Genomic DNA, 21811 nt, shown 5'->3' with positions numbered 1-21811 from the left:
TTCTCAAAAATAAAATGAAAATTAAAAAATAGGCCGGGCGTGGTGGCTCAAGCCTGTAATCCCAGCACTTTGGGAGGCCGAGGTGGGTGGATCACAAGGTCAGGAGATTGATACCATCCTGGCTAGTACGGTGAAACCCCATCTCTACTACAAATACGAAAAAAAAAAAAATTAGCCAGGCGTGGTGGCGGGTGCCTGTAGTACCAGCTACTCGGGAGGCTAAGGCAGGAGAATGGTGTGAACCTGGGAGGCAGAGCTTGCAGTGAGCCAAGATCGTACCACTGCACTCCAGCCTGGGTGACAGAGCAAGACTCTGTCTCAAAACAATATATATATCTATCTATATATATATATAAAAACAAAAAAACTAGCATGTAATCTTTATTCCATCAAAGTTCATGGATCCCCTGAATTCTATTCAACAAATTCTGATTAAAATTATCTGTCCAACAAATCCATAGAGACAGAAAGTAGATTGTGGTAGCCAGTGGCTGTGGCTGTGGGTGTGGGGTCTCCTTTTGGGGTGATTAAAATATTCTAGAATTAGATAGGGGTAGTGGCTGCATGATTTTATGAATATGATTTAAAAAACCACTGAATCGTACACTTTAGAACGGTGAATTGTATGTAAATAATAAAATGTGAATCCTCTCTCTCTCTCTTTTTGATATAGGGTCTCACTCTGTCATCCAGGCTGGAGTGCAGTGGCAAGATCATGGCTCACTACAGTCGTGACCTCCCAGGATCAAGTGATCCTCCCATCTCAGCCTCCTGAGTAGCTGGGACTACAGGTGCATGGCAGGGTGTCCAGCTAATTAAAAAAAAATTTTTTTTTGTAGAGGTGGGATTTCCCAATGTTGCCCAGGGTGGTCTCAAACTCCTTGGCTCAAGTGATCCATCTGCCTTGGCCTCCCAAAGTGCTAGGATTACAGGCATTAGGCACTATGGCTGGCCTATATCTCAATTTTTAAAAATAAATTTTAAAGAAATAGCTGCCAAAGAATGACCAGAAAAGTCATAAAGGTTCTCCCCAAACACAGGGGAAGCAGCAGCCTCACTGCATACATTTAAAGGGATAGTTAAGCACCAAAACACTTTTGGCATAAAAACGTTCCTCTGCCCCAGTATAAATGCAATGCTTCACTAATGCCTCAGAGACAGCTCGTGAAGAAGAAATCTTCCTAGGAAACACTAGAGTCCAGCACGGTTTCCACTTTGAAAAGCTTATAGGGCACACATGGTATACTTTGAAAAACTTCTGTTTTTAGATCCTGTTCTTCTTTAAGGTAATCTCTGCAACTACCTGTTTAGGCTCATGGCAATGAGCATCTTGATTCTAAAATGATTAATGTTCTAGTTTTGGATCTATTCGCGTCACATAGAAAATGCTCCAGGGAACTCTGAATCTAACAAAATACCAATCTGAAGAAGGACTAAGCAAGAAATGCCATCAGAGTATTTCATGAAATAAGACAAAGATGTCTGCTCTCCTCCTTCTATTCAACGCTCATCTGGAGGTCCGAGCCAGAGCAGTAAGGGAAGAAAATGAAATAAGGCATAAATATTGGAAAAAGGAATAAAACTGTCTCTATTCATAAATGACATGATTGTGTAGAAAATCCTAAGGAATCTACAAAAAAACTACTAGAATAGGCCGGGTGTGGTCGCCTGTAATCCCAGCACTTTGGGAGGATGAGGTGGATGGATCAAAAGGTCAGGAGTGGGAGGCCGAGACGGGCGGATCACGAGGTCAGGAGATCGAGACTATCCTGGCTAACACGGTGAAACCCCGTCTCTACTAAAAAAATACAAAAAAACAAAAAACTAGCCGGGTGAGGTGGCGGGCGCCTGTAGTCCCAGCTACTCAGGAGGCTGAGGCAGGAGAATGGCGTGAACCCGAGAGGCAGAGCTTGCAGTGAGCTGAGATCCGGCCACTGCACTCCAGCCTGGGCGACAGAGCGAGACTCCATCTCAAAAAAAAAAAAAAAAAAAGTCAGGAGATGGAGACCATCCTAGCTAACACGGTGAAACCCCGTCTCTACTAAAAAATGCAAAAAATTAGCTGGGCGTGGTGGCACGCACCTGCAGTCCCAGCCACTCCGGAGGCTGAGGCAGGAGAATGGCACGAACCCGGGAGGCGGAGCTTGTAGTGAGCCGAGATTGCGCCACTGCACTCCAGCCTGGGTGACACAGTGAGACTGTCTCACAAAAAATGTTTTTAAAAAGATAAAAAATAAAAAACCTGTTTAAGTTGGAAGTAATCAAAATTTTAAATTTCGCTTTTTAAAAGACACTGTTAAGAAAAGCCAGGCCAGGTGCAGTAGCTCACGCCTGTAATCCCAGCACTTTGGGAGGCTGAGGCAGGAGGATCACTTGAGCCCAGGAGTTTGAGACCAGCCTGGGCAACATTGTGGGACCCTGTCTCTACAAAAAATAAAAACATCAGCTGGGTGTGGTTTTGTCTACCTGTAATCCCAGCTACTCAGGAGGCTGAGGTGGGAAGATCACTTGAGCCTGGGAGTTGGAGGTTCAAGTTGGCCCTGCCTGGGTGACAGAGCCTGGGTGACAGCCTGGGTGACAGAGCAAGACTGTCTCTGAAAAATAAATAAATAAGCTGAGCACGGTGGCCCATGCCGATAGTCCCAACACTTTGGGAGGCTGAGGCAGGAGGATTACTTGAGGCCAGGAGTTCAATGTCAGCCTGGGAAACATAGTGGGCATGGTAGTGCATGCCTGTGGTCCCAGCTACTTGGGAGACTGAGGTGGGAGGATCACTTGAGCCCAGGAATTTGAGGCAGCAGTGAGCTGTGATCACGCCTGCGAATAGCTACTGCACTCCAGCCTGAGCAACAGAGGAAGACGCTGTCTCAAAAATAAATTAATTAAAAAAATTAAAATGAGGCAGGCAGGGTGGCTCATGCCTGTAATCCCAGCATTTTGGGAAGCCGAGGCGGGTGGATCACTTGAGGTCAGGAGTTCAAGACCAGCCTGGTCAACATGGTAAAACCCCATCTCTACTAAAAATATAAAAATTAGCGAGGCACAGTGGCGTGCACCTGTAATCTCAGCTACTTCGGAGGCTGAGACAGAAGAATCGCTTGAACCCAGGAGGCAGAGATTGCAGTGAACTGAGATTGTGCCATTGCACTCCAGCCTGGGCAACAAGAGTGAAACTCAGTCTCAAAAAAAAAAAAAAAAAAAATTAAAATTAAAAGTCCATATCTGTTAGACATCATGATCATGAAATATTTATGAGTGACATGATATGATGCTGAGATTCGCTCTAAAATGCTTCCAAAGAAAACGTGTATGGATGGGGTAAGATAAAATTGATGGTGGTCAAAGGTGAGTGACTGTGCCATTCTTTCTATTTCGGTGCATGTTTGAAATTTTCTATTTTTTTTTTTTTTTTTTTTTTTTGAGGCAGAATTTTGCTTATTGCCCAGGCTGGAGTTCAATGGCACGATCTCGACTCACCACAACCTCCACCTCCCGGGTCCAAGCGATTCTCCTGCCTCAGCATCCCGAGTTGCTGGGATTACAGGCATGCGCCACCATGTCCGGCTAATTTTGTATTTTTAGTAGAGACGGGGTTTCTCCATGTTAGTCAGGCTGGTCTCGAACTCCTGACCTCAGGTGATCCACCCGCCTTGGCCTCCCAAAGTGCTGGGATTACAGGCATGAGCCACCGGGCCTGGACTTGAAACTTTGTATAATAAAATTTGTTTTTCAAAATATTTCCGACTGGGTGCTGTGGCTCACGCCTGTAATCCTAGCACTTTGGGAGGCCAAGGTGGGTGGATCACTGGAGGTCAGGAGTTTGAGACCAGCCTGGCCAACATGGTGAAACCCCGTCTCTACTAAAAGTACAAAAATTAGCTGGGCAGGGTGGAGTATGCCTTTAGTTCCAGTTACTTGGGAGGCTGAGGCAGGAGAATCACTTGAACCCGGGAGGTGGAGGTTGCAGTGAGCTGAGATCGTGCCACTGCACTTCAGCCTGGGCGACAAGAGCAAAACTCTGTACCCTGACCCCCCAAAAAAAAATCCCCAAGAATTTATCTTCATATGCCCCAGATCATTAGAAAGAGGAAGTTTGGGTCCAGTGACATCTGAGTGTAACTTTTTCCTCCTTAAAACAAGCATGTTCCCTTTCCTCCCTAGAGACACAGAAACTCTTCCTCTAACAGAAAGGCCACCCTGCCGGTGATATTTGCACACTGGTGTTCAGTGGTGCGTTTGGATGTGACAAATATAGTCAAGAGAAAATGAAACGCATACATTTGTGGCACTGCCAGTGAGATTCTCATGGCTGATGGGCAGCAGCGTGCTCAGCTCCAGGTCCGTCACCATCTGACGAGATTCCGCCAGCAAACGCTGGAGCTTGCTCGTGGGCGAGAAATCATCCTGGGAGGGTAACACAGTTGAAGCCTACAGGAAATTAAGAGGCACCTTTAAATGCTTAGGTTTACAAACACAAATGCTAACTACCTAGGAATATTTTTTTCTTTTGTTCTTTTCCTCTGTCACCCAGGCTGAAATGCAGTGGCATGATCACAACTGACTGCCTCAAGCTCCTGGGCTCAAGTGATCCTCCTGCCTCAGCCTCCTGAAAAGCTGCGACCATACGTGTGTGCAACCACACCCAGCTAATTTTTTTTTTTTTTTTGGTAGAGGTGGGATCTCGTTATGTTGCTCAGGCTGATCTTGAACTCCTGGCCTCAAGTCATCCTCCTGCCTTGGCCTCCCAAAGTGCTAGGGTTATAGGTGTTAGCCACTACACCTGATCACCTGTAAATATTTCTTTGGTTTAGGTGTTACAAAGCAAAGCAGAACATCAAATAGTAAAATAAGAATAATTAAATTAATTCCTTTTCTTTCTTTCTTTTTTTTTTTTTTTTTGAGACGGAGTCTTGCTCTGTCGCCCAGGCTGGAGTGCAGTGGCGCGATTTCAGCTCACTGCAAGCTCTGCCTCCCGGGTTCACGCCATTCTCCTGCCTCAGCATCCCGAGTAGCTGGGACTACAGGCGCCCATCACCATGCCCAGCTAATTTTGTTTTGTATTTTTTAGTAGAGACGGGGTTTCACCGTGTTAGCCAGAATGGTCTCGATCTCCTGACCTCATGATCCACCTGCCTCGGCCTCCCAAAGTGCAGGGATTATAGGCGTGAGCCACCGCACCCGGCCTCTTTTGTTTTTTTTTTTGAGATGGAGTTTTGCTCTTGTTGCCTAGGCTGGAGTGCAATAGTGTGACCTCAGCTCATTGCAACCTCCACCTCTTGGGTTCAAGTGATTCTCCTGCCTCAGCCTCCCACGTAGATGGGGCTACAGGTGCCCGCCACCACGCCCAGCTAATTTTGTATGTTTAGTAGAGATGGGGTTTCACCATGTTGGCCAGGCTGGTCTTGAACTTCCGACCTCCGGTGATGCACCTGCCTTGAACTCCCAAAGTGCTAGGATTACAGGCATGAGCCACTGCACCCAACCCCTTTTATTTCTTAGAACCTACTCAGTTAAATAATTTGACTTAAACAGAACTTGCTACAGCTAATGAAGTAACACCCATGTGATAAAAGAATCCTAGACATTAGTTAACTCTCCTCAACCAACTTGTCAAGGCTGTATTTAGCATGTCAAAATACTTGCAAAATAAGACAACATTAAAGGCTTATAAGCCTTGAAAAATATGTGGGTATGTGCCTTCATTTATTCCTATTAAATTTCAACTTTGGGATCTGAAGTTTAGCACAAAAATGAGTCATTGCCAACTGCTCTCGAAGGGGCCTAGACTGATTTTTTTTTTTTTTTCTTTTGAGATGGAGTCTCACTCTGTCGCCAGGTTGGATTGCAGTGGCGCGATCTCGGCTCGCTGCAACCTCCACCTCCCGGGTTCAAGCGATTCTCCTGCCTTTCAGCCTCCCGAGTAGCCGGGACTACAGGTGCGCGCCACACGCCAAGCTGATTTTCGTATTTTTAGTAGAGATGGGATTTCACCATGTTGGCCAGGATTGTCTCAATCTCCTGACCTCATGATCTGCCCGCCTCGGCCTCCCAAAGTACTGGGATTATAGGCGTGAGCCACCGCACCTGGCCCTGAATTTTTTTTTTTTTTTTTTTTTTAATTTCTTGAGATGGAGCCTTGTTCTGTCGCCAGGCTGGAGTGCAGTGGTGTGATCTTGGCTCGCTGCAAACTCCTCCCAGGTTCAAGCGATTCCCCTGCCTCAGCCTCCCGAGTAGCTGGGATACAGGCATGCGCCACCATGCCCAGCTAATTTTTTGTGTTTTAGTAGAGACGGGGTTTCACCATGCTGGCCAGGATGGTCTCAATCTCCCAACCTTAGGTGATCCCCCTGCCTTGACCTCCAAAAGTGCTGGGAGTACAGGCTTGAGCCACCACCTGATTTTTTTTTTTTTTTAAAGAAAACTTAATTTCTAATTTCTATCATCAATGATCACTACTGACCTGACATGTAGATGTTTAACGAACATCTGCTGAATTTATCTGTGTGTACATATGGAATGTAGGCCTGCAATGTTAAGTACTGCCTCAGAAAAACTGATACAAACATTGGAAAAGAGTCTCCAAGAGCTAAAAAAGGTAATAGCTAATATTTTCCCTCATAGTTATAACTTAAAAAATTCAACAGCTTTGGCTGGGCACGGTGGCTCACGCCTGTTATCCCAGCACTTTGGAAGGCTGAGGCAGGCAGATCATGAGGTCAGGAGATGGAGACCATTGTGGCTAACGCGGTGAAATCCCGTCTCTACTAAAAATACAAAAAAAATTAGCTGGGCGTGGGGGCGGGCGTCTGTAGTAGTTCCAGCCACTAGGGGAGGCTGAGGCAGGAGAATGGCGTGAACCCGGGAGGCGGAGCTTGCAGTGAGCCGAGACTGCACCACTGCACTCCAACCCAGACGACAGAGCCAGACTCTGTCTCAAAAAAAAAAAAGGCTGGGCGCGGTGGCTCAAGCCTGTAATCCCAGCACTTTGGGAGGCCGAGACGGGCGGATCACAAGGTCAGGAGATCGAGACCATCCTGGCTAACACGGTGAAACCCCGTCTCTACTAAAAAAAATACAAAAAACTAGCCGGGCGAGGTGGCGGGTGCCTGTAGTGCCAGCTACTCGGGAGGCTGAGGCAGGAGAATGGCGGGAACCCGGGAGGCAGAGCTTGCAGTGAGCTGAGATCCGGCCACAGCACTCCAGCCTGGGCGACAGAGCCAGACTCCGTCTCAAAAAAAAAAAAAAAAAAAAAACTGAACCATTTTACTGAGGTATAACTGACATACAACTAACTATACAACTAAAATGTACACTCTGATGAGTTTTGACACATGTATACATCCCTGAAACCATGACCACAAAGAATAGTGACACATTCATTACACCCAAACCCCTTTGGAATTCCTCTGCCCTGTGCCTCCCTCCCTATTCCCAGACAACCACTGTCTCTTTTCTGTAACACAGATTAATTTGCATATTCTAGAATTTTATATTAATGCGTTCAAACTTTTGTGTCCCTCTTGTTTCTTTCACTCAGTGTAATTATCTTGAGAATAACCTATGTGACTGTGTGTATAAATAATTCCTTTTTGTTGCTGAGAGGTATCCTATTGTGTGGATATATTAGGTTGGTGCAAAAGTAAGTATCGTCTTTGTCATTAAAAGCAATGGCAGGCCATTAAAAGTAATCCCAACACTTTGGGAGACTGAGGCAGGCGGATCACTTGAGGTCAGGCATTCCAGACCAGCCTGGCCAGCATGGTGCAATCCCCGTCTACTAAAAATACAAAAATTAGCCTGGTGTGGTGGCGTGTGCCTGTAATCCCAGCTACGCGGGAGGCTGAGGCAGGAGAATTGCTTAAACCTGGGAGGCGGGGGTTGTAGAGAGCCAAGATCATGCTACTGGACTCCAGCCTGGGCGAGAGAGCAAGGTTCAATCTCAAAAAAAAAAAAAAAAAGGAATGGCAAAAACCGCAATTACTTTTGCACTAACCTATTACCACAGTGATTTAGCCATTCACTTGTGAATGGACATTTGGGTTGTTTCTGGTGTGCTGGGTAATACAAATAAAGCTGCTTGCATATTCATGTATAGTAAGTCTTTGTATAGACACATTTTATTTTATTTTATTTTTTCTGAGATGGAGTTTTGCTCTTATTGACCAGGCTAGAGTGCAGTGGTACAATCTCAGTTCACTACAACCTCCGCCTTCCGGTTTCAGGCGATTCTCCTGCCTCAGCCTCCCAAGTCACTGGGATTATAGGTAACCGCCACCATGCCCAGCTAATTTTTTTTTTTTTGTATTTTTAGTAGAGATGGGGGTTTCACCATGTTGGTCAGGCTGGTCTTGAACTGCTGACATCATGATCCACCCGCCTTGGCTTCCCAAAGTGTTGGGATTACAGGCGTGAGTCACTGCGCCCGGCTGTATAGACACATTTTTTTTCCGTTTATCTAGGAATGGAATGCTAGCTAGGTCATACGGTAGGTGTATATTTAACCTTTTTTTTTTCTTTTTTTAGAGACAGGGTCTCGCTCTGTCACCCAAGCTGGAATGCAGTGGCGCAATCATGGCTTCCTGCGGTCTCAAACTCCTGGACTCAAGTAATCCTCCCACCGCAGCCTCCCAAGTAGCTGGGACCGTAGGCATGAACCATTACACCCAGCTCATTTTTAAATTTTTTGTGGAGACGGGGTTTTGTTATATTGCCCAGGGTGGTCTCAAACTCCTGACCTCAAGCAATCCTCCTGCCTCAGCCTCCCAAAGTGCTGGGGTATATTTAACATTTTAAGAAACTGCCAGATGTTTTCCAAAGTACCAGTGACATTCCCACCATCAGTGTATGACGGTCCCAGCTGCTCCAGATTCCAGTCAATACTTGCTATGATCCATTTTTAAATTCCAGACATTCTAATAGGTATGAAGTGGTATCTCAATGTAGTTTTAAGTCGCATTCCCCTAATGACTAACAATGTTGTGCATCTTTTCACACACTAAACCACCATATATTTATAGCTTTGTTTTCAACTGATAGAGAAGTTCTAACCAGTTATTCAATCCCAAAGAGACACTATTCTTTATGTCTGTGTAGAATATCTCTTCTTTAATTACTTCTCGAGATTTACCTCCTCTCTGCACTATGCTAATAAAACACTTATCAGGCCAGGCGTGGTGGCTCATGCCTGTAATCCCAGCACCTTGGGAGGCTGAGGCGGGTGGATCACCTGAGGTCGGAAGTTCAAGACCAGCCTGGTCAACATGGTGAAATCCCCTCTGGCTATGGCCAGGTGCGGTGGCTCACATCTGTAATCCTAATGCTTTGGGAGGCTGAGGCAGGTGGATCATGTGAGGTTAGGAGTTCAAGACTAGCCTGGCCAACATGGTGAAACTCTGTCTCTACTAAAAATACAGAAAAATTAGCTGGGTGTGATGGCACACACCTGTAATCCCAGCTATTTGGGAGTCTGAGGTGGAGAATTGCTTGAATCCAGGAGGCGGAGGTTGCAGTGAGCCAAGATCACGCCACTGCACTCCAGTCTTGGTGACAAGAGTGAGACTCTGCCTCAAAAAGAAAAAAATTTTTTTTTTCTCTTTTTTTTTTTTTTTTTTTTTTTGAGACGGAGTCTCGCTCTGTCACCCAGGCTGGAGTGCAGTGGCTGGATCTCAGCTCACTGCAAGCTCCACCTCCCGGGTTTACGCCATTCTCCGGCCTCAGCCTCCCGAGTACTTGGGACTACAGGCGCTGCCACCTCGCCCGGCTATTTTTTGTATTTCTTAGTAGAGACGGGGTTTCACCATGTTAGCCAGGTTGGTCTCGATCTCCTGACCTCGTGATCTGCCCGTCTCGGCCTCCCAAAGTGCTGGGATTACAGGCTTGAGCCACCACGCCCGGCCTTTTCTCTCCTTTTTAAAAAGAGAATTCAAAATGTGTTTACCATGTGATTCCAAATGATGAACAGGAGAAATAAACATTAACTCAACAAATTTATTATGATTATTATTATTATTGGAACGATGTTTTGCTCTTGTTGCCTAGGCTGAAGCGCAATGGTGTGATCTCGGCTCACTGCAACCTCTGCCTCCCGGGTTCAAGCGATTCTCCTGCCTCAGTCTCCTGAGTAGCTGAGTTTACAGGCACCTGCCACCATGCCTGGCTAATTTTTGTATATTTAGTAAAGACGGGGTTTCGCCGGGCGCGGTGGCTCACGCCTGTAATCCCAGCACTTTGGGAGGCCGAGGCGGGCGGATCACAAGGTCAGGAGATCGAGACCACGGTGAAACCCCGTCTCTACTAAAAATACAAAAAAAAATTAGCCGGGCGCGGTTGTGGGCGCCTGTAGTCCCAGCTACTCGGGAGGCTGAGGCAGGAGAATGGCGTGAACCCGGGAGGTGGAGCTTGCAGTGAGCCGAGATCGCGCCACTGCACTGCAGCCTGGGTGACAGAGCGAGACTCCGTCTCAAAAAAAAAAAAAAGTAAAAAAAAAATAATAAAAAAAAATAATAATAAATAAATAAAATAAAAAAAAAGACGGGGTTTCACCGTGTTGACCAGGCTGGTCTTGAACTTCTGACCTCAGGTGATCCACCCACCTCGGCCTCCCAAAGTGCTGGGATTACAGGCATGAGCCACCACGCCCGGCCTATTATTATTTTTTAAAACAGGGTCTGGCTCTGTCGCCCAGGCTGAAGTGCAATGGCACAATCTCAGCTTGCTGCAGCCTCCGCCTCCCGGGCTCAAGCAATTCTTCCACATCAACCTCTTGAGTGGCTGGGACCACAGGCATGAGCTATAACACCTGGCTAATTTTTGTATTTTTAGTAGAGACGGGGTTTCACCATGTTGGCCAGGCTGGTCTTCAACTCCCGACCTCAGGTGATCCACCCGCCTCAGCCTCCCAAGGTGCTGGGATTACAGGCATGAGCCACCACGCCTGGCCTGATAAGTGTTTTATTAGCATGGTGCAGAGAGGAAATAAATCTCGAGAAGTAATTAAAGAAGGGATATTCTACACAGACATAAAGAATAGTGTCTCTTTGGGATTGAATAACTGGTTAGAACTTCTCTATCAGTTGAAAACAAAGCTATAAATATATGGTGGTTTAGTGTGTGAAAAGATGCACAACATTGTTAGTCATTAGGGGAATGCGACTTAAAACTACATTGAGATACCACTTCATACCTATTAGAATGTCTGGAATTTAAAAATGGATCATAGCAAGTATTGACTGGAATCTGGAGCAGCTGGGACCGTCATACACTGATGGGAATGTAACTGGTACTTTGGAAAACATCCGGCAGTTTCTTTTTTTTTTTTTTTTTTGAGACGGAGTCTCGCTCTGTAGCCCAGGCTGGAGTGCAGTGGCCGGATCTCAGCTCACTGCAAGCTCCGCTTCCCGGGTTCACGCCATTCTCCGGCCTCAGCCTCCCGAGTAGCTGGGACTACAGGCGCTGCCACCTCGCCCGGCTATTTTTTGTATTTCTTAGTAGAGACGGGGTTTCACCGTGTTAGCCAGGATGGTCTCGATCTCCTGACCTCGTGATCCGCCCGTCTCGGCCTCCCAAAGTGCTGGGATTACAGGCTTGAGCCACCGCGCCCGGCCGGCAGTTTCTTAAAATGTTAAATATACCCCAGCACTTTGGGAGGCAGGAGGATTGCTTGAGGCAGGAGGATTGCTTGAGGTCAGGAGATTGAGACCACCCTGGGCAACATAACAGGACCCCGTCTCCACAAAAAATTTAAAAATGAGCTGGGCGTAATGGTTCATGCCTATAATCCCAGCTACTTGGGAGGCTGCGGTGGGAGGATTACTTGAGTCCAGGAGTTTGAGACCGCAGGAAGCCATGATTGCGCCACTGCATTCCAGCTTGGGTGACAGAGCGAGACCCTGTCTCTAAAAAAAAGAAAGAAAAGGTTAAATATACACCTACCGTATGACCTAGCTAGCATTCCATTCCTAGATAAATGAAAAAAAAAGTATCTATACCAAGACTTATTTACACATAAATATGCAAGCAGCTTTATTTGTATTACCCAGCACACCAGAAACAACCCAAATGTCCATTCACAAGTGAATGGCTAAATCACTGTGGTAATAGGTTGGTGCAGAAGTAATTGCGGGCCGGGCGCGGTGGCTCACGCCTGTAATCCCAGCACTTTGGGAGGCCAAGGTGGATCACGAGGTCAGGAGATCGAGACCATCCTGGCGAACACAGTAAAACCCCATCTCTACTAAAAATACAAAAAAACTAGCCGGGCGTGGCAGCAGGCGCCTGTAGTCCCAGCTTCTTGGGAGGCTGAGGCAGGAGAATGGCGTGAACCCGGGAGGCGGCAGAGCTTGCAGTGAGCCGAGATCGCGTCACTGCACTCCAGCCTGGGTGACAGAGCAAGACTCCGTCTCAAAAAAAAAAAAAAAAAAAAAAGTATTTGTGGTTTTTACCATTACTCTTTTTTTTCTTTTTTTTTTTGAGATTGAGTCTCGCTCTGTCACCCAGGCTGGAGTCCAGTAGCATGATCTTGACTCACTGCAACCCTCGCCTCCTGAGTTTAAGTAATTCTCCTGCCTCAGCCTCCCAAGTAGCTGGGATTACAGGCACACGCCACCACACCAAGCTAATTTTTGTGGTTTTAGTAGACAGGGGGTTTCACTGTGCTGGCCAGGCTGGTCTGGAACGTCTGACCTCAAGTGATCCGCCTGCCTCAGTCTCCCAAAGTGTTGGGATTACTTTTAATGGCCTGCCATTGCTTTTAATGACAAAGACCATATTTACTTTTGCACCAACCTAATATATCCACACAATAGGATACTTCTCAGCAACAAAAAGGAATTATTTATACACACAGTCACATAGATTAATCTCAAGATAATTACACTGAGTGAAAGAAACAAGAGGGACACAAAAGTTTGAACGCATTAATATAAAATTCTAGAAAATGCAAACTAATCTGTGTTACAGAAAAGAGACCAGTGGTTGTCTGGGAATAGGGAGGGATGCACAGGGCAGAGGAAGAATTCCAAAGGGGTTTGGGTGTAATGAATGTGTCACTATTAGTCTGTCACATACAGACTAATGTGTGGTAAATGGGATTTCATTATATAAGACAATGTCCGGCCAGTGCAGCACCTCATGCCTGTAATCCCATTAGTGGGATGAAGATTTCAATTTGCCACCCTGGTATCCTGGTAAATCATAGATGTTAGATGTTTTCCTTTTTTTTGTTTTTGTTTTTTTGTTTTTTTTTTTTTGAGACAGAATCTCGCTCTGTTGCCAGGCTGGAATGCAATGGCGCAACCTCGGCTCACTGCAACCTCCACCTCCTGGTTTCAAGCCATTCTCCCACCTCAGCCTCCCAAGTAACTGAGATTACAGGTGCCCTCCACTATGCCCGGCTAATTTTTGTATTTTAGTAGAGATGGAGTTTCACCATGTTGGTCAGGCTGGTCTCAAACTCCTGACCTCAGGTGATCTGCCCACCTCGGCCTCCCAAAGTGTTGGGATTACAGGCATGAGCCACTGCACCTGGCGATGTTTTCCTTTTTTATGTTTTTAAAATTTTATTGAAATAAAAAATAGAGGCAGGGTCTTGCTATGTTGCCCATGCTGATCCTGGGCTTAAGTGATCCTCCCACCTTGGTCCCCCAGAGTGTTGGGATTACAGGCATGAGACACGGTACCTGGCCAGACATTTTCTTATGTAATGAAATCCCATTTACCACACATTAGTCTGTATGCATGTCTCTGCAGACAGAGAAATCTGTAAGCAAGCCCACCAACGTGTCACCTGGGGTCTCTCTAGACACTGCCAGGGGTTGTGTATTTGGCGGAAGGGGCAGCTGAGACCAGGTATTGGGTGATATCTTCTGGGTGTACATTTCTGTATTGTTCTTGTGGTTTGTTTTTCTTTTCTTCCTTTTTTTTTTTTTTTTTTTCTTTACAACCCACATGTATCAAGTTGCCAATAAGTAAACAAACAAACAAACAATCTTTCTTGGAAGAAAAAAAAGTAGTCCCGGCACGGCGGTTCACATGTATAATCCCAGCACTTTGGGAGGCCAAGGCAAGAAGATCACTGAGCCCAAGTGTTCAAGACCAGACTGGGCAACAAATTGAGACCCTGTCTCTACAAAAAATAAGAAAATTAGCTGGGAGTGGTGGCATGTGCCTCTAGTTGCAGCTACTGGGGAGGCTGAGGCAGGAGGATTGCTTGAGCCCAGGAGATTGAGGCTGCAGGGAGCCATGATTGTACCACTGCACTACAGCCTGGGTGACTGAGTACCCCGTCTCAAAGAAACAGAACAAAACAAACACAAAATAATAAAATAAATAACAGGATTGCCTTAAAAGCATCTTAAAATCCTAGAATTAAAAAAAACAAAACAAAACGGAGGAATAGCCAAAATAAGCACACTAACAGTGGTTGCTAGAGGAGCATTAAAAGCCTTTGGTGAGAGGTCTGACTTGAGTAAGCTGCGAAATTCTAAGCAAAATACAAACCTTTTCATTGAATGCTGGTGCATCTTTGCAGATTAACAAACTCTTAGGCGAGTTCTTTTTATCGGAAGAGGACTCTGTCTCATCCTCTCTCAAGGCAGATTTTGAAGAGCCCAAAGAGTGGGAATCTTGGATGGCAATTAGCTCACTATGAATAAGAAAACCCAACAAAAACAGATATCTTAAAACAATATCATACATAGATCACTCTTATACTTTTAAAAGTATCTTAAAAGGACAAACAAGGCCGGGCGCGGTGGCTCAAGCCTGTAATCCCAGCACTTTGGGAGGCCGAGACGGGCGGATCACGAGGTCAGGAGATCGAGACCATCCTGGCTAACACGGCGAAACCCCGTCTCTACTAAAAACACAAAAAATTAGCCGGGCGAGGTGGCGGCGCCTGTGGTCCCAGCTACTCGGGAGGCTGAGGCAGGAGAATGGCGTGAACCCGGGAGGCGGAGCTTGCAGTGAGCTGAGATCCGGCCACTGCACTCCAGCCTGGGTGACAGAGCGAGACTCCGTCTCAAAAAAAAAAAAAAAAAAAAAAAAAAAAACGGACAAACAAGTGTTTTTGTTATTGAAGCAGCGCAAGTTTGAGTAGAACATTATAGATTGGAATAGAATATTATAAGTTAATGCACACCTTTTGCAAATAAGAATGAAAACAAGGCCGGGCACAGTAGCTCACGCCTATAATCCCAGTACTTTGGGAGGCTGAGCCGGGTGGATCATAGGTCAGGAGATCAGGACCATCCTGGCCAACATGGTGAAACCCCATCTCTACTAAAAATATAAACATTAGCTGGGTGTGGCCGGGCGCAGTGGCTCATGCCTGTAATCCCAGCACTTTGGGAGGCCGAGGTGGGCGGATCACGAGGTCAGGAGATCGAGACCATCCTAACACGGTGAAACCCCGTCTCTACTAAAAATACAAAAAATTAGGAGGGCATGGTGGCAGGCACCTTAGTCCCAGCTATTCAGAAGGCTGAAGCTACTTGGAAGGAGAATGGCGTGAACCCGGGAAGCAGAGTGTGCAGTGAGCCAAGATCATGCCACTGCACTCCAGCCTAGGCGACAGAGCGAGACTGCCTCAAAAATAAAAAATTAACTGGGTGTGGTGGCACGTGCCTGTAATGCCAGTTACTCAGGAGGCTGAGGCATGAGAATTGCTTGAACCCAGGAGGCGGAGGTTGCAGAGAGCCGAGATTGCACCACTGCACTCCAGCCTGGCAATGAAGCGAGACTCTGTCTCAAAAAAAAAAAAAAAAAAAAAAGAATTAAAACAAAATTGTTAGATAAAGGTAACTATAGAATAAAGAATGTCCCCCTAAAAATACAATGAACTGAACGTTCTAGAGATAGGATCATCTAAAAGGGGGGAAAAAATTAAAATAGACTAATTCTTTTTTTTTTTTTTTTTTGAGACAGAGTCTGGCTCTGTCACCCAGGTTGGAGTGCAGTGGCGGGATCTTGGCTCACTGCAAGCTCCGCCTCCCAGGTTCATGCCATTCTCCAGCCTCAGCTTCCCATGTAGCTGGCACTACAGGCGCCCGCCACTACGCCCGGCTAATTTTTTTGGTATTTTTAGTAGAGACGGGGTTTCACCGTGTTAGCCAGGATGGTCTCAATCTCCTGACCTCGTGATCCACCCGCCTTGGCCTCCCAAAGTGCTGGGATTACAGCCGTGAGCCACCGCACCTGGCCAAATAGACTGATACTTTTTTTTTTTTTTTTTTTTTTTTTTTTTGAGTCGGAGTCTCGCTCTGTCGCCCAGGCTGGAGTGCAGTGGCCGGATCTCAGCTCACTGCAAGCTCCGCCTCCCAGGTTCACGCCATTCTCCCGCCTCAGCCTCCCGAGTAGCTGGGACTACAGGCGCCCGCCACCTCGCCCGGCTAGTTTTTTGTATTTTTTAGTGGAGACAGGGTTTCACTGTGTTAGCCAGGATGGTCTCGATCTCCTGACCTCGTGATCCACCCGTCTCGGCCTCCCAAAGTGCTGGGATTACAGGCTTGAGCCACCGCGCCCGGCCAATAGACTGATTCTTAAAAAAAAAAAAAAAAAAAAAAAGCCGGCTGGGTGCAGTGACTCATACCTGTAATCCCCATACTTTGGGAGGCTGAGAAGGGCGGATCACCTGAGGTCAGGAGTTTGAGACCAGCCTGGCCAACATGGTAAAACTGCGCCTCTACTAAAAAAATACAAAAATCAGCCGGGCATGGTGGCGCATGCCTGTAATCTCAGCTACTCGAGAGGCTGAGGCAGGAGAATCGCTTGAACCCAGGAGGCAGAGGTTGCAGTGAGCCAACATCGTGCCATTGCACTCCAGCCTAGGGGACAAGAGCAAAACTTCATCTCAAAAAAAAAAAAAAAAGAGCCAAGTGCAGTAATTCCTGCCTGTAGTCCCAGCTACTTGGGAGGCTGAGGTGGGATCACTTGAGCCCAGGAGTTAGAGGCTGCAGTGAGCTATCACTATAACACTGCACTCCAGCCTGGGTGACAGCGAGACCCTATCTCTAAAAAGAAAAAAAAAAAAAGAAAAAAAAAACACGGAATAAGGTTATACTTGTGAAAATTTTAGGTTTTCAGTTTTTGAGATTGATTTTTGTTAATGGCTTTGTTTATTTATTTATTTTTGTTATCATTAGAGATGGGGTTTCACTATGTTGCCCACTATGGCCTTGAACTTCTGAACTCAAGAGATCCTCCTTGCTTTGGCCTCCCAAAGTGTTGGGATTGCAGGCATGAGCCACCTCACCTGGCCAATAACTTTTTTTTTTTGAGACTGAGTCCCATTCTATTGCCCAGGCTGGAGTGCAGTGGCATAATCTTGAGTCATTGCAACCTCCGTCTCCTGGGTTCAAGCGATTCTTGTGCCTCAGCCTCCCGAGTAGCTGGGACTACAGGCGTGTGCCACCATGTCCGGCTCATTTTTGCATTTTTAGTAGAGATAGGGTTTCACCATGTTGGCCAGACTGGTCTCGAACTCCTGACCTCAGGTGATCCGCCTGATTTTGACAGAAAAGCTGTTCTGGAACAGACCAGAGGCACTAGAACTGCTTCCTCCCCTGTAACCTAAAACAAAGTGAGAACAGGCTGCCCCCGGTTTTTCCCTGCATGGGTAAACCTGTTTGTCAAATGGAATGCTGGCACAAATGTAAACATTTTAGTTAGATAATCAAGTAGGTAAGCAAGTTCTTATAATCTATGGAAAAATAGAAAAACATAATTATCTTTCTACTTAATCACATATTTGTCATGTGATATCTTGGCATCCGTCTCTGCTGGCAGAACAGGCCAATCACTTCAATCATTTTAAGTCGGTGAGGTCAAAAGGGCCTTGAAAGAAACTCTGAATGTAAATTTGCACTTATTTCGTACATTAAATTTAATCCTCTATGCTCTTAAAACTATCTGACATAAGCTTGTCCCTTAATATATGGGTGTCCTTGTTCAGTAGTGAAAAATAGGCAGTTGTGCCATGATACTTGCAATTATCCAAAGATCTTTAAAGACCAAATATGAATAGATGACATTTAGCGTGACGACCGACTTTTTAAAATAATTCGCAACTGGCAGAATGACTATCTGTATGACCTTTAAACAATTCAAGTTTCTAAAAGGGCCAGAGGAAATAAATAAACAAAATAAAATTAAAGAGCCAAAGGACACTCCAAATAATTAAGCACTAGAAATAAATTTTAATCATACAATCCTATAAAAGCCGATGTAATGATTAAAATACGCCTCTCGGCCGGGCGCGGTGGCTCACGCCTGTAATCCCAGCACTTTGGGAGGCCAAGGCAGGCGGATCACGAGGTCAGAAGATCGAGACCATCCTGGTTAACATGGTGAAACCTCGTCTCTACTAAAAATACAAAAAAATTAGCCAGGCGTGGTGGCGGGCGCCTGTAGTCCCAGCTACACGGGAGGCTGAGGCAGGAGAATGGCGTGAACCCGGGAGGCGGAGCTTGCAGCGAGCCGAGATTGCGCCACTGCACTCCAGCCTGGGTGGCAGAGCGAGACTCCATCTCAAAAAAAAAAAAAAAAAAAAAAAAAAAAAAAAGGCCGGGCGCGGTGGCTCAAGCCTGTAATCCCAGCACTTTGGGAGGCCGAGACGGGCGGATCACGAGGTCAGGAGATCGAGACCATCCTGGCTGACACGGTGAAACCCCGTCTCTACTAAAAAATACAAAAACTTAGCCGGGCGAGGTGGCGGGCGCCTGTAGTCCCAGCTACTCGGGAGGCTGAGGCAGGAGAATGGCGTAAACCCGGGAGGCGGAGCTTGCAGTGAGCTGAGATCCCGCCACTGCACTCTAGCCTGGGCGACACAGCGAGACTCCGTCTCAAAAAAAAAAAAAAAAATACGCCTCTCAATATGGAAACTTCATCCTTTCTGTAATTTAAGATTAAAGAGCTATGCTTTATTTAAAAATAGCAGACATTATTATGACACCACTCACACACAAGATTTAGCTATTTTAACAATAAGACAAGCCTGAATAAGGCAGCATATGCTAACAACTAATCCATTTTCTTCTCTTAAAAAAGCCAATAACTTACCAGCTTGTTCAATACAAGTATCCTCCTTCCTGAACGATTTTGAAAAATTGAGAAAGTTTGGGCGATGTAAAGTCTCAAACAGATACGAACTGAATGAACGCAAAGGCAGGCATGGCTGGATATGTAAATACACTAAGTGACCCTGGATAAGAGCTGAGAGATGCCGGGTGTGGTGGCTCACACCTGTCATCCCCACAGGTGAAAAGATTGCTTAAGCCCAGAAGTTCGAGACCAGCCTGGGCAAGATAGTATCACCTCATCTCAATTTTTTAAAAAAGAGCGATGATACATTTTTTTTTTTTGAATAGTCTCACTTTGTTGCCCAAGCTGGAGTGCAGTGGCACAACCATAGCTCACTGCCGTGTCAAACTCCTGAGTTCAAGTGATCCTCCCACAGGTGTTTGCCATCCATGCCCAGCAAATTAAAATTTTTTTTCTTGTAGAAATGGAGCCTCACTATGTCACCCAGGCTAGTCTCAAATTCCTGGACTCAAGTGATCCTCCTGCCTCAGCCTCCCAATCCTGGGACTACAGGTGTACACCACCATGCCCAGCTAACTTAAAAACAATTCTTTAAAAATGTGTAGAGGCCAAGCGTGGTGGCTCACGCCTGTAATTACAGCAATTTGGGAGGCCAAGGTGGGTGGATCACTTGAAGTCAGGAGTTTGAGACCAGCCTGGCCAATATGGTGAGACCCCATCTTTACTAAAAATACAAAAATTAGCTGGGCATGGTGGTGTGTGCCTTTAATCCCAGCTACTTGGGAGGCTGGGGCAGGAGAATGGCTTGAACTCAGGAGGCAGAGGTCTCAGTGAGCCAAGATTGCGCCACTGCATTCCAGCCTGGGCGACAAAGCTAGACTCCATCTCCAAAAAAAAAAGCGTAGAGATAGGGTCTCGCTATATTGCCCATGCTGGTCTCAAACTCCTGGCTTCATGTGACCCTCCTGCCTTGGCCTCCCAACGTGCTAGAATTACAGGCATAAGCCACCACAATGCATCAAGAGAAATTTTTATGTGGTGTCTAGGTTATATGCCATCTGGACCAGAAATGGTCAGCGTGTCAATTCAGAATGGCTTCTGGGGCAAGGAATGCTCTAGGGTGGCATTCCACTCTGTGCAGCGATCCACCCGTTTGCTTTTTAATAAAACATACTTGCCCAAGTCATAACAACTGCTTTTGTTTTTAAACAAAACCTTTGCCTCAGAAGCCGTCCTTGGTATAAACGCGTCCCTGGAATCTAACAGAGCCTCTATAATTAAAGACTCAACAGTCCATGCTGTGACGAAAAGAGGGAACCATTGGTCCTAAGGAAGATCTCTGTTAGCAAACACGGCTTCTGGATTAACAGTAGGTATGGCGTGGCTTCTCTCACCCGTTGTATTTCTAAATATTGGCATGTGTGCTCCACGGGTGTTTACAGACGTGAATGTTACTCACCTTGCCGGGAAGTCACGTTGTGTCCCACGGAAGCTTTCTGAACACGTGCACCCAGATTTGAGGCGGACAATTCTCTGCATTTTGGAAGGCTTGAAAATACTCATCCACTCCACATCAGACATGTGGCCTGGGGCTTCAATTATGAAGTTACTCGGGTGGCAGCACTTGGAGTCACACATGCCACTTTCGCCCAGACAGGCTTCATTCTTCTGGCAGCATGAGATTTCGGACCTTTCCATCTGATCTTGACACTCTACATCCAGCTTTTCTGGCTGTTTTGAACTTGGGCAGTTGGTCAGGCCCAGGTAAACACTGACATCGTGCCACTGCTTCTCATCAGATAAAGCGGGCGTTTCTGAGGGTTGTTTTTCTTCGTTCTGAACCCCAGTGCCATGACATTTTAGTGATTTTGCATGGATCTTGCACAATGTAATTTTGTTTTCAGGTTCAATCTGGGTTTTTCCTCCCAGTGACCAAGACTTGTGTTTCTCTACTAAGTCTTTGGTAAATATGGATGACAGCGTAATTACACTTTTCTCCCCAAACGCAGTATTGATCTGTCGTTTCTTCTCTTTGCATTCATCACAAGAGCTCTTGTCTGACCTATTTTGCTGAACCAACATGGCTTCAAATTTCTGGTCCTTAAACAGTGACTTCTGATTTTTTTCCCTCTTAATATCGACTTTTGGGTGGTTATTTTCAAGGTCTGATAAACACATGTCTCTGCTATGGTGGCATTATAAGAAAAATTGAGGTTATAAGATATACTTGATACTATCATTCTAAACATTTCACCCAAAACTCAGTAGAGCTAAGTCCCAATGAGACTCATTTGTCTGAACCTCAGAGCCCAATTCTAGCCCAACCTTCTCCAGGAAGCCTTTCTGACCACCAAGCCCACATTCCCTTTTCCATCCTCACCTCTTATTGCGCTGTCTACATGAGCAAAAAGAATCCTACAGAAATGTGACAAAACCTTTTAATAAATCTTCCTTTAAAATTTTTCATGTCACTTGTATTCAGGTATTCTAATCTGTATCATTCTGATACCTAGGAAATACAATTCTCTCTTTCCATAATGCCATAAACTATTTTATGCTTAAAAAATTTTTTTTTGAGGCTGGGCGTAGTGGCTCATGCCTGTAATCCCAGCACTTTGGGAGGTTGAGGTGGGTGGATCACCTGAGGTCAGGAGTTTGAGACCAGCCTGACCCACATGGAGAAACCCTGTCTCTACTAAATATACAAAAATTAGCCGGGCGTGGTGGAACATGCCTGTATTCCCAGCTACTTGGGAGGCTGAGGCAAGAGAATTGC

The 21811-nt window shown here is 45.9% G+C and overlaps 1 protein-coding gene across 2 annotated transcripts in view; it reads right to left on the bottom strand.

The window, feature by feature from the left end:
• CCDC62 (coiled-coil domain containing 62) overlaps nucleotides 1-21811 on the bottom strand; it is a 57361-nt gene that overhangs the window by 11032 nt on the left and 24518 nt on the right. For both annotated transcript variants that reach the window (XM_077955629.1, XM_028830048.2), the window contains exons 9-11: nucleotides 20495-21220; nucleotides 14497-14641; nucleotides 4279-4428 (exon numbers count right to left, since the gene is read on the bottom strand). In XM_077955629.1, coding sequence (XP_077811755.1) covers nucleotides 4279-4428; nucleotides 14497-14641; nucleotides 20495-21220 — 1021 coding nt within the window. The remainder of the gene's footprint in view (nucleotides 1-4278; nucleotides 4429-14496; nucleotides 14642-20494; nucleotides 21221-21811) is intronic.

The sequence above is a fragment of the Macaca mulatta genome, chromosome 11 (genome assembly GCF_049350105.2).
Source record: "Macaca mulatta isolate MMU2019108-1 chromosome 11, T2T-MMU8v2.0, whole genome shotgun sequence".
In the NCBI taxonomy this organism is placed as follows: Eukaryota; Metazoa; Chordata; class Mammalia; order Primates; family Cercopithecidae; genus Macaca; species Macaca mulatta.
Note: the sequence above shows the minus strand (reverse complement) of the source record. Positions and strands in the feature narration are given on the sequence as shown.